Source organism: Mya arenaria, chromosome 2, assembly GCF_026914265.1.
Source record: "Mya arenaria isolate MELC-2E11 chromosome 2, ASM2691426v1".
Classification (NCBI taxonomy): Eukaryota; Metazoa; Mollusca; class Bivalvia; order Myida; family Myidae; genus Mya; species Mya arenaria.
In genome coordinates this window covers 14,677,360-14,695,549 of record NC_069123.1, presented here as the reverse complement: position 1 = coordinate 14,695,549, position 18,190 = coordinate 14,677,360, and the positions used below count along the sequence as shown (strand labels likewise).

Below are 18,190 nucleotides of genomic sequence, written 5' to 3'. Positions count from 1 at the left end.
AAAAAAAGATAAAATAAATAAAAAGAAAATAATACATAATTATTTTATCTGTGTTAACAACCAAATCATTATTAGGGTTTAAATACAATGCGTATATATTAAAATTTTATTTATTTCTGTGCATTATTCAAGACGTCAACTTTCATTTCACTTCCGTGTCAGAGAAAACTTCCAAAATTCGTGTTGACTGACCAGAGTCCACGGATTTTTCACTTAAACCAAAAAATAAAGGTATTTTATGATATTTATATTATATGGTCTTTATATTGAATAAAATTGTTTGATTTTTTTCCATATCAATGAGTAAGAAGGTGAAAACATTTTAACCCAAACATTCGTACCCAAATGTTTCGAACCAGGAAATGAATGATATAGCTGGGTGTGTTATTCTAAGTGACAGTATATATAACCATTCTTATACTAAAACTGTATATGTTTGATAGCATCAATATAAGTCTCAGTGTTTGTGTTGTGTCAACTTGTAAATTTTAATAGTATATTATTTATTTTGGGAACTGGACAGCTTTGTTATCGTGATTGACAGGGCTTTTTCTGCCCATTTTGGGAAAAAGACCCTAGACATTTTGGGAAATTTTTCGTCGTAAAAAATGCCGAAATTGGGATATTTTACAGATAAAAGAAAAAGCTGTCTAGTATCCTGTGAATTAGGAAATGATTTAATATTAGTTTATTTTCCCTTTAAAAGACCCCAAAAATATCAATCCTTAGGGTGTAAATATCTATTGCTTTTTTTACTGATCTCTGAATGTGATGAAAAGCAATGATTTCCGAGTTCAATTATCAAAAAAACTTTACATCGCATAATTTATTTGGATGTTGAAAATGAACCAGTACAGGTAAAAAGACTTTTTTTATTTTTGATTGGGATTTTTTTCTGAAGATTGGGAAATATATCTTATATTTTACTTTTGGGTCTGATAGTCGGACCGGTGGGTACTTTAGAAAAAGCCCTGCAATATGCAGGTTTTTTTTCTGCAGTGGTAGAAATAAACACAAGTCTGCAAGCCCTGCACTGGTAAAATGTCTTTCCGGGCTTGCTCAAGTTCTGAATTTTATGTAGCAGGGCTTGTTAAAAAAATTGATGCCATTCAATAGAACAAGAAATCAGGCTTGTTCATCCAAAAGTCTTATTTTTCTGTCCATTTTTAGAAAAGACCCTTGACCCTTTGGAAAATTTGTGTCATTAATTTATCAATTTGGGAGAAAATGTTATCAATTCAAAACAAGTTTGGGGAATTTTCATATTTAAAAACAAGCTAGTTTAATTTAATGTTAAAAGTTCTCATAATCTATTTAATGTTTTGAAAAATGTATATTTTTTCACTTATATGTTTCAAAAGTGAAAACTGGATACTTTTTATGACAATATTGATCATGTTCATAAAGAATAGAAATCTGAATGTAATTAAATTTCTGTGCTTATAAAACCATTTATATATATATTTGCTTCTTGACAGAAGGTTAATGTACATGCAAGAAGTCGTTGCCTCTGCAACAGAGGTTTGAACTTGCTATAGATATTGTCAACATTTGTCTGGAACTGAATTTCACTTCTTGAAGGTATTAGTTTTTTGGTTCCAGGTACTAGTAGATGATTTTATGTTGGTGTTCAGGATTGGGATTTTTTTGGGAAAAGTATCGTACAGTTGGTGTTGGGAATGGGTCTGATTGTCCGACACATGGGAGCTATAGAACAAGCCCTGAAATGTTATCAGGTAACTCTTAAGAGAGCTGAACAGAAATGCATCCGAGTCTGACACAGCCTCCAACAGCTACATTTCTTTTCAGCCTAAATTAAGAAACCACCATGACTGAGAAACACAGCTTCGGTGTGGAACCTATCAGCTGTCACTCGTTTAGCCAAAACCGTCAGCAGCTGGCCATCTCGCATAATGATAATGATGTGAACATCTACAACAAGAGTGGGAAATTCTGGGCAGTTTCCGGCAAACTGAAGGAGCATGGGCAAAGGGTCACTGGAATTGACTGGGCCCCAAAGACCAATGTCATTGTCACTTGTGCAGCGGTACAATATTTATTTTATTTGATGCTCTAAATGAACTGGCAATTCATTGGCTCTCAACATGAATTTTATTGTCAACTTAGCTTTTGAAAAAAAAATCATTGTTAAAATTATATTTTGGAGAAATACCTATCATTGAAAGGTGATACATGTTAGTTTTGCACATGTTTATGAGATCAACGTCATTTTGACCTTCTTTGACAAGGAATTTAGAAAAAAAAGACCATTGTCACATGAAAATCTGATTTTGTTTCTTGAATATCAAAGTATAATTATAACCTCTATTAAATGTGTTATGTGCAGTGTCTAAATATTTTTTAATGGCTCTCATACTTTAAATTTGATTACAATTTTTTTTTTAGTCAGTGCTAAATTTGATTACAATTTTTTTTTTTAGTCAGTGCCAATTGAATGCACAGAGCTCCAGATAAAGTGTGTAATTACATAAAACCTTAAATTTAATTTTAATAATGTCACATGTCGTTTCACATTTGCAACTTATTTTAATAACATCAGTGCTGCGAGTTTACTTATTTTCATGCATTTAAAAGACTTAACTTTTTTAGGATCGGAATGCCTATGTTTGGAAGCTGGTCAAGGATGAGTGGGTGCCTACTCTTGTTATTCTGAGAATCAACCGAGCTGCTACCTGTGTTCGCTGGTCTCCGCAAGGTTAGTCTAATCTGCTGACAACGTGTAAACAAAGTTCTTCTTGATTTCCAAAATAGATCAGGACTGGTAATGTGAGTTTCATCCTTGACATTTTTTGTAAGGAAATTAGTTTCAAAAGAACAACATTAGGCTTGTTTGATTTAGTTAAGATACTGTGGATCTAAGTAGTTCCAAATAAATGATCTACCATCGTATAGATTATGCTTCACTTCAGAAATGTACAAAAAAGGTGTAAAATAGCATTGAGAATGATACATTTGTAATAATGTTCCCTTCAAAGAAGCGGGGGTATATATTGCTTAGCACATGTTTGTAATTCAGTAGACCAGACTTTGTCCGAATGATAACTAGACTATGCTGGAGTCAAATTTCATCAGGCTTGGTAGGGAGGTTGATCATGACTAGCAAATGACGCATATTGATTTTGAGGCCAGAAGAGCAAAATTCAGTGCCACACTGACCTTGAACACAAACACTTTGACTGATTGATAACAATACCTACTATCATCAAACTTGTAGGGATGTTGGTCATAACTTTCAATTACCCAACAGACATTCAATGTAATATGACTCATTAGCTGCCGTTAGGAGGGGCATAGATGATCTACAGACATCTCTTGTGCTCTAATAATTGCTCTCTGTCTGACAAGGCCCAAATGGCTGTATTTGTCATGTTACTGTGACAGCTTTTGTACAGTTTGAATCATGCGACTTCTTCAGGTTTCGTTATTTGTCACATTTAAAATTACTGCACCAATCCAACAATCCAATACATCCCTGAAAAGATTGATATATATTTAAGTGAATAAGTACTGGCATACACAATTGATTGCCTACTTAGACGTGACAAGTAATCATAAATGTCAGAGAGAATAAGTTTCAGTGGGTAGTGCTGCATGGCTGATCTCAAATAAATATAAATGTTACAGAGAACAAGCTTGCAGTGGGGACTTGTGCTCGGCTGATCTCCATCTGTTACTACGTGACAAATAAATATAAATGTTACAGAGAACAAGCTTGCGGTGGGGACTTGTGCTCCGCTGATCTCCATCTGTTGTTACATGACAAATAAATATAAATGTTACAGGGAACAAGTTTGCGGTGGGTAGCGGTGCTCGGCTGATATCCTTCTGCTACTATATGACAAATAAATTTAAATGTTGCAGAGAACAAGTTCGCTGTGGAGAGTTTTGCTCGGCTGATCTCCATCTTTTGCTACATGACAAATAAATATAAATGTTACAGAGAACAAGTTTGCGGTGGGTAGCGGTGCTCGACTGATCTCCATCTGTTACTTTGAGGAGGAGAATAACTGGTGGGTGAGCAAGCACATCAAGAAGCCCATCCGCTCGACCATCACCAGGTAAACACTCACCTTTATGCCGCTGTACTCCCAATGCCAATAAGTAGATAATAGTTTCCTCTGTTTGAGTATGAAAACTTCCAATGAATTTTGTGAAGAAAGCTTGTTGCCTCACAGGCCCCATATAAAAGCTGTAATTTAATTGATTCTATTTTCCTTACTTATGTACTGTAAGTTTGGTGTGATTTTATGTTTTTAAAAATCTATGTGTATGTTAGTGCTCACTTTTGGCGATTTAAAGAAAATGCAGCACTTATTTGGTGTTCGCACTAAGCTGACCCACTAGCTCTTTGCGGTCACATGTTTTTTGGCGTTCAAGTTTAACCCCCCAGGCGTTAGTTTCATTAAATGAGTGTCGGGCGATTGTAAATTGTCACAACTGTGAATATTTGTTAAAAGCAAATGAAATGGATTGATGTTTGTACAAGAATGGAAAAGCACCGAAACATGAATGTTTTTAATACTTTTCATTTTAAATTGTTGTTTCCCTATTTAAACTGTAGAATATTCATTCAGTATAAAAAAAAACTCTACAAGTGAAAAAGAACAGTAAAGGCATTTGTATTTTTAAGGAAAAAGTACTACGGGTATTTTTATATTCTCGCTCAGAGAATTTGGTCAGAATGTATTTGGGAATTATATCTCAGTCAGGTTCAATACCAGGTAATCAGCCCAGAGTTATGACCCTTTTATTTAGACTTTATATACTGTGTCCACTCTCACCAAACTTTGTGTCCTAAAAATAGGACACGCATATTTTGTGACATTTCGCTCTTGTATACTTAATATTATGGTTTTGTTATACAGTGTAAAGCATATACTCAGTCATATGTCCAGTCATTGAAATGGTGATTTTGGATGAACAAGTCGGAATAATTATATTATTGCTTGACGTTTAATCAATTCTACTGTCAGACTGACAGTGAATATTAACTTGTGGAGTTGTATGTTTCAGTCTGGACTGGCATCCCAACAATATCCTGATAGCTGCCAGCTCTACTGACTTCAAGGCCAGGTAAGAATACAAGGAGGATATAACATGCATGGGTGGTCATTCCATACGGAATTTAGTATACAATAATAGGGTCATAACATTTATATTGAATTACAATGAATATGATATTCCATTTTTATCATAAATACCAATTTGACACTGCTAAATTCATAAAACATTGCTAATTATTACTATATAGCGCACACATTTTCAATGCTATTCTTTTATGATGTCACAAAATTATTTAACTAGTTATATGTAAAATATATAATGATGTTATTTCATGCTGGCAATGTCAATTATGATATAAATATATTAAGTTGTTTGTTGGTAACTTTTTTCATCACAAACATGTTGGAAACAAATGTATAATTTGACAATGAAGTTAGTTGTAAATGGATAGTGGCTTTTCATGATCCATTAAAAATAACAAAAAAGTAAGTCAACAATATATTTAAAAATGTTTGTACAGTTTCACTGAATATTTACAGAGTATTCTCTGCCTATGTGAAGGAGGTTGAGCCAAAACCCTCGTCAACCAGCTGGGGACCAAAGATGACCTTCGGTAACTTGATGAAGGAGTTCTCCTCTGGAGGAGGTAGGAAAATGATGACTCTTTTCTTATCCTAGCAGATTGCTGTGTTTGACAAGTAAAAACTAACTAGTGCCTAGTTTACTATATAGCTTCGGAGCAAAGAAACACTTTTGAAAGTTTGATATAGTTGATTTTGGGGGTTCTACAAATATGAGCTGCATCGTGCGATTTTGGGCCTTCGGACATAATGATTACAAATAAAATAACCATGAGTAAAAAATGCCAAAAATAATGATTTTTTTCTATGTAAATCAATTTCTTCCAAACTTCTTTCTTTTTAAGATTTGTCATTGGTGCATCATTTTCTCGATAATTTATGACCATTGGTTTACTCATGTTTCCATAGCAACCATGGATTTTGTCCCGACATATTTTGACTGGAATAATAGTCTGTGTTTAAAATGGCCAAATGTATTAAAAATACAAAAATGATTAATTATTTTTATCTTAATTTATGGTCCTTGAAGATTCTGTGATAAGAAAATAATCTAAATTATAAGCTAGTTGTAATATTGATACATTAAGTTTGCACTTCATTTGAATAATGTGCTTTCGTAACGACGTCAATTGAATGACGTCAAATTTAGTATTCAAAATGTGCAATACATGGTCTTACTTGTAAGCACTTATCTTACGCAATTTAAGTGATATCATCATGAAATTTTGAGAATATATTCCTGAAATATCATTTCATTCAAATACCTTAAAACATTGTAATAGCAAATATATGTCCGAAGGCCCAAAATCGCGCGACGCTGCTCATATGAAGTATGTGCAAAATGGGAGTTCCTTACTTGAAATTATTACTTAGAACTAAGGCATTTTTGTGTCAGGGAAATACCTGTTATTAAAATATATCATATGAATTCCTTAGAACTAGAGGTCTTTAATTTAATATTAATGTGAGAATGAGCTCTACAGCATCTTTAATAAAGTTACTTTGTATGTATCAACTTTCAGGTGGCTGGGTGCTATTTATCATTGTTAGTTCTCAGAACTAGAGGTCCATAATTTTGTATTGTAAATGTAAATTAGATTAGCATCTATAATGAAGTTTCAACTTTCAGGTGGCTGGGTTCATTGTGTGTCATTCTCTGACTCTGGTGAGAAGCTTGCCTGGGTCGGACATGACTCCAGTATCGCCATTGTGGATGCTGCTAATGACTGCGCGTAAGGCTGTGTTGTTTTTTTGTTTTTTTTTCTAAATAGATAGAAAGAGAGTTGGGATTTTTTAGGTGTTTTTTTGGCTCCAAATATATCTCATTACAAAACTCAATTGAGTACTGGGATGGGTGGAGAACACCTGCAGGTATTGTTTCATTTCATAATGTTATCATTTGTGGTCAACAAAAACCCTACAAGTGTTGGCATCTACTCATAGTGCACTCATTCCTGTTGTAGTTTATGTAATGACTGCGCGTAAGGCAGTGTTGTCTTTTATTTTAGTTTTTCTAAGTTAAAAAGGAGAGTTGAGATGTTTTTCGTCTTTTTCGTCCGAATAGATCATATGTCCAAACGAAACTCATTAGTCATAAACTGAATTTTACCAAAGTAAATCTGCATAAAATTCCAAAATGACACCATCATTTTCCGCAAAATAAAGCACTGGAATGGCTGGAGAACAACCACAGTAATTGTTATATCATTCTTGGTGTTGTCATCAACAAAAAAAACATACAAGTGTTGGGATCTCCTCTTAGTACTCTCGTTCCTGTTGTAGTTTAGGAAATGAAATCAAGTCTCTTGCACATATGTATTTATTCATTAAAGCAATTAATTAATTTTTTTTACTGAATGCGGGTTCGAGTCTTAAATGATTTCCCCTTAAATGGGTCATACAATTTAATCTTGGTGGCGTTATTATAACCAATGCATACATTCACGTATCTCAGGTTGTCTGTCATCAAGGGAAGCTTCCTGCCGTTCTATGGAATCACCTGGATTACAGAGAACAGCATGGTAGCTGTGGTAAGTTTGTTCATGGACTTCATGTAGTTAAAGGCGTTAAATTTTCATACAAGATTTTGAATATTATAATTCAAATTTAAATTGTCTAGGATAAAGTGAAGTTGTGATGTTTCAATATATTTCAAGAAGTTACCAAGCGTTAGTTCTAGATCCAGTGTGTAAACCAATATTTCACTGACAAGCTGCAGGTTTAATCGGGGGTATTTGTCACTTTCATTGATATAATGTTTATTCCTGTGTATTGGTTTTGACCCAGCATTGATGCAAGGCCCAGCTTTTGTGAAAAAATTGCAGATTTAACTTTGGAGTACTTCTTTCTTTCATGTCAACAAAATTAGAATTTGAGATTATATTTAGGTAAAATTATTTAAACTTTTTGAAATATTTTTTCTACTTTCAGTTTTTTAACTGTTGCCTTAGGCTGTCAAGCCATGATAAGGATGACACCCAGCATATCTAAAATCACATTGCTTATTGGGGGTGTTTATCACTTTCAGTGATAGCTTAAGTTTGTTGTTTTCCTTCTTTCAGGGTTTTGATTGCTCCCCAAAGCTGTTCAGCCATGCAGGCAGTGAGATCAAGTTTGTCCACGACCTTGACGTCCCCAAGCAGGCTGACGAAAGCAAGATGACGTAAGTTCATGCTACTGAAGATTGGTGGAATGTTGATAGATGCTGTATTAAATATTGCAATTGTTTGTGACAAATTCATTGATAGTTTTCCAAGTATTAAATATGACTTTGCCCATTTCTTTATCATGTGAAATTATGCAACACAGTTTAGGGCTATTCCAGTAAAACATCGGGGGGAAGGCAATTATTTAGTATATAGGTGGGTGTCTTTTTTTGCTCATTTGGACTCGACAAGGGTAAATTTGCTTCTGCATAATTTAAAAGTGCCTTCCCCCCGGGGGTTATATATTTGAATGGAATAGCCCTTAGTGAAAAATGCAATTTGTAGGGTTTTAGCGAGGTTTTAAAAAGGACAGGTTACTGCAGAAGAGGGAAAGGCTGCTGAGGGCAGATAGGGCATATTGTTTATGGGTTGTGAAGAATTGGAACATTATGGATTTGACAGATATGTTAGGAATTGTGTTCAAATAAAGTAATATTAGGGTTCAGCTACCAAATATGTAAAATTGTATGTATAATCTAATCATAAGTTCTTATCAAATACTTAACAGTCTTAAGAATTAGCTCTTATGAAGAAAGATGGATGCCAATGCTAGGCTCCGCAACAGCAGATGAGTGCTAAAAAAAAGGACAGGGTGCAGGACCCTTCCATAACTCTTCAGCATTAACCAGTTATCCTATTGAATGCTCCCTTACTAAATAATTTCTTATTCAATGTGTACCAAACTTAGTAGTAAGGTTTATAGGCATATTGCACGCTGACAAGTAGGTTGACTTTCAGAGTGCAAGACTCAGGTTTTAAATTTAAAAGTGAAATATATCTCTATAGTTACATCAGTTCTATTCCGAATAAATGATTGTATTATCATTTCCCATTAAGATGGAGCTCTAAAAGGGAACATAGTCAATATGGGGAATCAAATTAAGTTTAAACTAAGTTGTTTTACAACATTCAATCACTCTCATTGACTGATGTTACGCAAGAGTGTTGTCTTGTGTTGTGGGCAGAACAGAAGTACCTGCAGGAAACCCACATGTCCAGCTTGGTAACCACAAACCATACTCAAATATGTCCAGGCTGGGAATCGAACCTGGATTGCCTAGCCGGGGACTCAGGTAAGGCCAATAAAAAAAAATGTTTCCTGTAACCCCCCCCCCCCCCCCCCCAAAAAATAGAAAATTCTTTCTTTAGATACAGCTGTGTGGGAATGTCATCATTTTCACTCTTTTAACCACTGCCACATTAACTGGGTTCATGATTACTATAGGCTCTATAAAACATTACATTCATGCGTCTTTCTGGTACAAATCACATGACGAACAACAAATGCCCAAAAGGATTGAAATAATATATTAGTTTGTCCACTTACAATCAAACAGTTGGGGTCTGATGCAAACCTGCAGGGTTGATTAGAACTTTCTATACTTAAACTCTGAACTGATAAATATAATAGGGTTATTAGTACTGCGTTTTGATCTGGGAGGTTGTATTCGAGATGACTTGAGTGGATTTTTTCAGATTCTGATTTCACAAGGCGCAAGCCGAGTGAAATCAAAATCTGCAAAAATCCACGAGAGTCGAATACACATCAAAACACAGTACTAATTTCCCTTTTATTATATGCATTACTGGTTAGATCACTTAAAAGCCACATGTTTTCATAATAAATGTCATTTTAACAATGCACTATTTTGTTTTATGAAGTCATTTTAACCGATACTTGTTATGACATGACGTCACAAGAGTGGAATACGGCCCTATTGCACTGGAGTGGAATACGGACTACCATATTTTGCGATTTGTATTGCATGTGGATTTATAATGGGTATATAATAAATATATATGATAATGTATCACTTGGCACCGAATGCCATGAACTGCACGATGTAAAAGTTTAAGGAATTGAGCTTGTTTCTTCAAATCTTAATGTTGATGACTGTTCCCATTACAGTGCCATGAGTCGCTTCAAGAACCTGGACAAGAAAGGAACAGCTGGTGGCGACACGTTGACCACACTCAAGACTCAGCACCAGAACACAATCATGTACGTTTCTTTTGAAAGACGTTTCTGAGTGTTTTACTATTGAGTCGCATATGTTTTAGTCATATTCTGGTTTGTTTATGTGACAAAATAGTCGTACACATATGAAGAGATTGTATGAATATCAATATCTTGAAGAACAGTCAGTTTTATATTGACTTGGGGTATATTAAAGATTTAAGTTCAAATGAAATCTGCGACCATAGTTGCAAAAATGATTCAGACAAATTAGTAATGTGATTGTAAAATATTTAAAACTAAATGGATTAAAACAATACCAACAAAACTGAACACGTCTTGACAGTTCAGAGCTCACAAAAAATAGTCTGCTCTTGTGACCCAGTCAACAAAGATAAGATCTGTTGAGCCAAAAAATATGATTTTATTTTCTACCAGATATTGAGATACCACAGAGGCAAGCAAGCAGGCAGGCAGCTTTTTTGAAACAATTTTGATTTTTTTCCCCCTTTTTTACTCATTTTTTAAAAAAATTCTTGGAAATCATATAACTATGTTAAATTATGTTACTGGCTTTAACGAAGTATTGCAACAGGAATCAGTTTTGAAGAAGTCACAGTTTGCTGATTGAGAAATCTTATCTGACCTATTCACTTGTTTTACAGGCAAGTGTCCGTGTATGAGGGATCAAAGGCCAAGACGACCAAGATTGCAACTTCCGGGATCGACGGGCAGCTCATTATTTGGGACCTGAAGGTATTAACTTCCTTGGTTTGTAGGATTATAGAGGTTTTCAAGGTCACGAGAAAATTCTATAGAAGCATAGCATTTCATTTTGATCTGCACAACTAACATGAGTTGGCATATGATGCAAAGATTTATGAAACCAGTTCTGACAGGAACTTATAATCCAGTTTGGGAGCCTTTATAACAATTTCTAGAGCCTTTGTAATCAGTTCAAAAGCCTTTACAACCAATTCAGGAGCCTTTATAACCATTTCTAGAGCCTTTATAATGAGTTCAGAAGCCTTTATAACCATTTCTATAGCCTTTATAATGAGTTCAGAAGCCTTTATAACCAGTTGAGGAGCCTTTATTACCATTTCTAGAACCTTTATAATGAGCTCAGAAGCCTTTATAACCAGTTGAGGAGCCTTTATTGCCATTTCTAGAACCTTTATAATGAGTTCAGAAGCCTTTACAACCAGTTCAGAAGCCTATATTACCATTTCTAGAACCTTTATAATGAGTTCAGAAGCCTTTATAACCAGTTCAGAAGCCTTTATAACCATTTCTAGAACTTTTATAATGAGTTCAGAAGCCTTTACAACCAGTTGAGGAGCCTTTATTACCATTTCTAGAACCTTTATAATGAGTTCAGAAGCCTTTATAACCAGTTGAGGAGCCTTTATAACCATTTCTAGAACCTTTATAATGAGTTCAGAAGCCTTTACAACCAGTTGAGGAGCCTTTATTACCATTTCTAGAACCTTTATAATGAGTTCAGAAGCCTTTACAACCAGTTGAGGAGCCTTTATAACCATTTCTAGAACCTTTATAATGAGTTCAGAAACCTTTACAACCAGTTCAGGAGCCTTTATAACCATTTCTAGAACCTTTATAATGAGTTCAGAAGCCTTTACAACCAGTTCAGGAGCCTTTATAACCATTTCTAGAACCTTTATAATGAGTTCAGAAGCCTTTACAACCAGTTCAGGAGCCTTTATAACCATATAAATCGTTATAACTTTTTTTAACAAGTTCCATATAGTTTTGTACCAAAGAACAATGGGTGTAAGATTCCCTATCATATGACACATGTGTTATCAGAAATCAAGTTTTAATTCAATTTTTGTACAAATATTTGATGCTCATAAAGTAGGGTCAAAGGATGCAATGACAAGTTATATTACACAAGTGTAATAGATATAAAACAAGTGGTGGTTGTATTTCGCCTAAAACAAACAACATCTTGTGATAAAAGTAGGAATTTAAATTACTAGAAATAACCTGTCATGTCTTGTGGAGGTATTGGGGCTTGAGGAATATGGAGGCTCTAGAAACCACAGGGGTATCCATCCTTGACATATTACACATATTTGACATGTCTATGAAAGTGAGTCCTGTGGTGGTATTGACATAAGTGACTAAAAAAAAATATCAATTTAACCAAGTGATATGGTAACAAAACAAACTTGATACTTTTCAGGTTTTCTTTTTCAAAATAGCAACGGTTGCCTACTTTAGAGGCAAGATACCTCTCTCCCCAAGCACCCCCCCCCATTTTTTTCTTTTTATACTTGTTCTTTGTTTAATAGTATTTTGTTATAAGTAAGCTACACGTATGTTTCATTATCTTAAAAAAGTACAATAATTTTCTTCATTTTCACAGACCCTGGAGAGCTCCATGGCTGGTCTGAAGATAGCCTAGATGCAACAGTCAGGCCGTGACATTTTTGCTGCGACAGGAAAAGCTGAAATATTGACTAAACATACTAAACATACCTTTTAACCTTCCTTAATATCTACCATCGACTTTCTTATTTCATGTTTTATGTTGGTGCAATGTTTTCAGAGATTTTTTGATGTTTGTGATTGTGTAAAGACATCTTTTTTGTTACCGGTATTGACTTTTTCTATAGTGTAAAGAAACCTGTTTTGTTATTGACTTTTACATTTTACATCATGTTTTCTATGCAAAACTTTCTTGTAACCGGATAATCATTGTTGCATTTCATCCTTATCATATGAACAACTTTATGTAATAAAAATAAATTGGGAAAAACATCTGGGCCTAGTATCATAAACATAACTGGAGTCCTGTAACAGGCTAAGCTAAGACTTCAGCAATCGGGTTGGTTCGTAATCGTTTCTATCTATTCAGGTTATTTGATTTTTAGCGTAAGAGTATTTTTTAATCTTAATTGTGAAACCCGCACCAAACTGTTTAGTAGTTTAGTAACTGACATGCTTGGAGGTGGAAAACAATGGGTAAAGCAGAATCCTTTTGTCAGCATAATAATAAATTTTAATAATTCAAAGGTCCAATCTCAAGTAATGGAAATGATTTTGCTACTTGTCATGCTCATCAAGAGTTATTTCCCCTATCTTCATTGTAACCAGAAATAACTATACAAATAAGCTGGTCCAAATAAGAATATCTCAAAATGGGTAATCACTGAGGAGGACTGGATTAGATTAGAATTGCTCAGGAGTGGACAACATGATTAGCAACCTCCTTTTGTACAAGTTGTCTCCCTTAGAATATACTTCTGATAGGGTGACAGCATTTCATGGGCCGTAATAAAGTCATACATGGGCGAATCTAAATGTTAAAAAGGTCGAAGGGAGAGTAATGCTACAATAACACACTACTTGTATACTAGTTGTCCTTAGATTACACTTTTGATAAGGCTACAAAATTTCATTGGCCATAATCCAGTCATGGTGAATCTGACATAATTTAGGTCAAAGGGAGAAAAACGCTATAATAATACACTACTTAAGTGGTCTCCTTTAGATAATACTTTTCATAAACTGGTCAAAGGTCTCCCTTAGTTTACATTTCTGATAAAAAGGGAGGGTAATGCTACAATAATACTCTACTTGTTGTCTCCCTTTGATTATATTTTTAATAAGGCTACAACATTTCATGGGTCATGTCATACATGGGCTGATAGGAGTGTTAACAATGGTCAAAGGGAGAGTTATGCTACAGCATTTCAAGGGCCATAATACAGTCATGCCTGACAGTTGAAGGGACTAACACGTGTATAACTTTTACATACACACAGAGACTCACAGTTGACCAGTTGAGCTATAAACAACTGCCTAACACTGATAAAGCTGAATATTTTTATATTTTATTCATCGTCAGCAACCACGGTTTTCTCTTCCGTTACACTTCATACATACCGTGGGACAGTCGGAAATTCCCTATTAAGTGTGTCAAACCGATCCAATGTGCATGTCATGCCAAGTGCATTGTTCCTTATATTTTGTTTTGTATTAAACTTGTACAGCACACTTTGGATACAGTTTATAAGCTTCATATCACATCTAAGACCTGCCTCCAAGGATACAGTCTAAACGTCCCAAAACACAGCTAAAGACTTTTACTTAGGGTACAGTCTACAAGCCCCAAAGTCCACTTGGGGCTGCCACTAAGGATACAGTCTATTAACCCAAAGCACACATGGGGCTGCCACAAAGGATACAGTCTATAAGCAAATATTGGGACTGCCATCTTAGGGATTCCACTTATGATACAATCTATAAGCCCCAAAACACATCTTGGGGCTGCCACTAAGGATACAGCCTATAAGCCCCGAAGAAAATCTTAGGGCTGCCACTTAGGGTACAGTCTAAAAGCCCAACAACATTTCTTAGGGCTGCCACTAAGGGTACAATCTATAAGCTCCAAAGCACATGTTAGGGTTGCCACTGAGATGACAGTCAATAAGCCCCCCAAAAAATCTTAGGACCAACTAAGGTCACAGTCTATAAGCCCCAAAGCACATGTTAGGGCTGCCACTAAGGGTACAATCTATGAGCCCCAAAGAAAATCTTAGGGATGTCACTAAGGATATAGCCTATAAGCACCAAAGCACATCTCTGGGCTGCCACTAAGGGTACAGTCTATAAGCCCAAAGTACACATGGGGCTGCCACTAGGGATACAGTCAATAAGCAAATCTTAGGACTGCCATATTAGGGATTCCACTTATGATACAATCTATAAGCCCCAAAACACATCTTGGGGCTGCCACAATAGATACAGCTTACAAGTCCCAAAGCAAATCTTGGGACAGCCACTAAGGTTACAGTCAATAAGCCCCAAAGAAAATCTTAGGGCTGCCACTAAAGTCACAGTCTATAAGCCCCAAAGCACATGTTAGGGCTGCCACTAAGGGTACAGTCTATAAGCCCCAAAGCACATGTTAGGGCTGCCACTAAGGATACAGTCTATAAGCCCCAAAGCACATCTTGGGACAGCCACTAAGGTTACAGTCAATAAGCCCCAAAGAAAATCTTAGGGCTGCCACTAAAGTCACAGTCTATAAGCCCCAAAGCACATCTCAGGGCTGCCACTAAGGATACAGTCTATATGTTCCAAGGAACATCTTGGAACTGTCACTAAGGATACAGTCCATAAGCCCCAAAGCACATCTTGGAGCAGCCACTAAGAGTACAGTCTATAAGCCCAAAAGCACATCTTATGGCTGCCACTAGCATACCGTCTATAAGCCCCAAAGCACATTTTGGAACAGCCCCTAAGAGTACAATCTATAAACCCCAAAACACATCTTGGGGCTGCCACAAGAGATACAGCCTATAAGCCCCAAAGAAAATCTAAGGGCTGCCACTAAGGGTACAGTCTATAAGCCGAAAAACACTTCTTAGGGCTGCCACTAAGGGTACAGTCTATAAGCCCCAAAGAAAATCTAAGGGTACAGTTTATAAGCCCCAAAGCACATCTAAGGGCTGCCACTAAGGATACAGTCAATAAGCCCCAAAGCACATCTTGGGACAGCCACTAAGGTTACAGTCAATAAGCCCCCCAAAAAATCTTAGGGCTGCCACTAAAGTCACAGTCTATAAGCCTCAAAGCACATGTAAGGGCTGCCACTGAGGGTACAGTCTATAAGCCCCAAAGAAAATTTTAGGGCTTCCACTAAGGATACAGATTAAAAGCCCCAAAACAAATCTTAGGGCTGCCACTAAGGATACAGTCTATATGTCCCAAGGAACATCTTGGAACTGTCACTAAGGATACAGTCCATAAGCCCCAAAGCACATCTTGGAGCAGCCACTAAGAGTACAGTCTATAAGCCCAAAAGCACATCTTATGGCTGCCACTAGCATACAGTCTATAAGCCCCAAAGCACATTTTAGGGCTGCCACTAAGGATACAGTCTATAAGCCCCAACGCACATCTTGGAGCAGCCCCTAAGAGTACTGGCTATAAGCCCCAAAAGCACATCTTAGGGCTGCCACTAGGATACAGTCTATAAGCCCCAAAACCCATCTTGAGGCTGCCATTAAGAGTACTGTCTTTAAGCCCAAAAGCACATCTTAGGGTTTCCACTAGGATACAGTCTATAAGCCCTAAAGCACATTTTAGGGCTGCCACTAGGATACAGTTTATAAGCCACAAAGCACATCTTAGGGCTGCCACTAGGATACTGCCACTAGGATACAGTCTATAAGCCCCAAAGCACATTTTAGGGCTGTCACTAAGGATACAGTCTATAAGCCCCAAAACACATCCTGGGGCTGCCACTTAGGTTACCATCTATAAGTCCAAAAGCACATCTTAGGGCTGCCACTAAGAGTACCATCTATAAGTCCAAAAGCATATCTTAGGGCTGCCACTAAGAGTACCATCTATAAGTCCAAAAGCACATCTTATGGCTGCCTTAGTGGCAGCCCTAAGATGTGCTTTTGGACTTATAGATGGTACTCTTAGAATTCCATCTATATGTCCAAAAGCACATCTTAGGGCTGCCACTAAGAGTACCATCCATAAGTCCAAAAGCACATCTTAGGGCTGCCACTAAGAGTACCATCCATAAGTCCAAAAGCACATCTTAGGGCTGCCACTAAGAGTACCATCTATAAGTCCAAAAGCATATCTTAGGGCTGCCACTAAGAGTACCATCTATAAGTCCAAAAGCACATCTTATGGCTGCCTTAGTGGCAGCCCTAAGATGTGCTTTTGGACGTATAGATGGTACTCTTAGAATTCCATCTATATGTCCAAAAGCACATCTTAGGGCTGCCACTAAGAGTACCATCCATAAGTCCAAAAGCACATCTTAGGGCTGCCACTAAGAGTACCATCTATAAGTCCAAAAGCACATATTAGGGCTGCCACTAAGAGTACCATCTATAAGTCCAAAAGCACATCTTGGGGCTGCCACTAAGAGTACCATCTATAAGTCCAAAAGCACATCTTAGGGCTGCCACTAAGAGTACCATCTATAAGTCCAAAAGCACATCTTAGGGCTGTCACTAAGAGTACCATATATAAGTCCCAAAGCACATTTTAGGGCTGCCACTAAGGATACAGTCTATAAGCCCCAAGCACATCTTAGGGCTGCCACTAAGGATACGGTCTATAAGCCCCAAAAGCACATCTTAGGGCGGCCACTAGGATACAGTCTATAAGCCCAAAAGCACATCCTGGGGCTGCCATTAAGAGAACTGTCTTTAAGCCCAAAAGCACATCTTAGGGCTGCCAAAAAGGGTACAGTCTATAAGCCCCAAAGCACATTTTAGGGCTGCCACTAGGATACAGTCTATAAGCCACAAAGCACATCTTAGGGCTGCCACTAGGATACAGTCTATAAGCCCCAAAGCACATCTTAGGGCTGCCACTAGGATACAGTCTTTAATCCCCAAAGCACATCTTAGGGCTTCCACTAGGATACAGTCTATAAGCCCCAAAGCACATTTTAGGGCTGCCACTAGGATACAGTCTATAAGCCCCAAAGCACATCTTAGGGCTGCCACTAGGATACAGTCTATAAGCCCCAAAGCAAATCTTAGGGCTGCCACTAAGGATACAGTCTATAAGCCCCAAAGCACATTTTGGGGCTGTCACTTAGGTTACCGTCTATAAACGCCAAAGCACATTTTAGGGCTGCCACTAAGAGTACCATCTATAAGTCCAAAAGCACATCTTGGGGCTGCCACTAAGAGTACCATCTATAAGTCCAAAAGCACATCTTGGGGCTGCCACTAAGAGTACCATCTATAAGTCCAAAAGCACATCTTGGGGCTGCCACTAAGAGTACCATCTATAAGTCCAAAAGCACATCTTAGGGCTGCCACTAAGAGTACCATCTATAAGTCCAAAAGCACATCTTAGGGCTGCCACTAAGAGTACCATCTATAAGTCCAAAAGCACATCTTAGGGCT

The 18,190-nt window shown here is 36.9% G+C and overlaps 1 protein-coding gene across 1 annotated transcript; it reads left to right on the top strand.

The window, feature by feature from the left end:
* The first annotated feature begins 73 nt into the window (after positions 1-73).
* LOC128217572 (actin-related protein 2/3 complex subunit 1A-A-like) lies at positions 74-13,055 on the top strand. Its single transcript, XM_052924789.1, has 12 exons — positions 74-231; positions 1,810-2,047; positions 2,611-2,716; positions 3,962-4,079; positions 5,035-5,094; positions 5,565-5,671; positions 6,736-6,838; positions 7,561-7,636; positions 8,168-8,268; positions 10,221-10,313; positions 10,934-11,024; positions 12,661-13,055. Exons 2-12 carry the CDS (start codon positions 1,829-1,831, stop codon positions 12,697-12,699), a joined length of 1,113 nt encoding a protein of 370 aa, XP_052780749.1. The 5' UTR covers positions 74-231; positions 1,810-1,828; the 3' UTR covers positions 12,700-13,055.
* Positions 13,056-18,190: the final 5,135 nt, after the last annotated feature.

What these genes read in the sequence shown, in the direction of transcription:
- LOC128217572 (XM_052924789.1), top strand. Translation starts at nt 1,829, where the DNA reads ATGACTGAGAAACACAGCTTCGGTGTGGAACCTATCAGCTGTCACTCG. An exon ending in ATCCGCTCGACCATCACCAG is followed by an intron (nt 4,080 to 5,034) that starts GTAAACACTCAC and finishes TGTATGTTTCAG; the next exon opens with TCTGGACTGGCATCCCAACA. An exon ending in TCATTATTTGGGACCTGAAG is followed by an intron (nt 11,025 to 12,660) that starts GTATTAACTTCC and finishes TCATTTTCACAG; the next exon opens with ACCCTGGAGAGCTCCATGGC.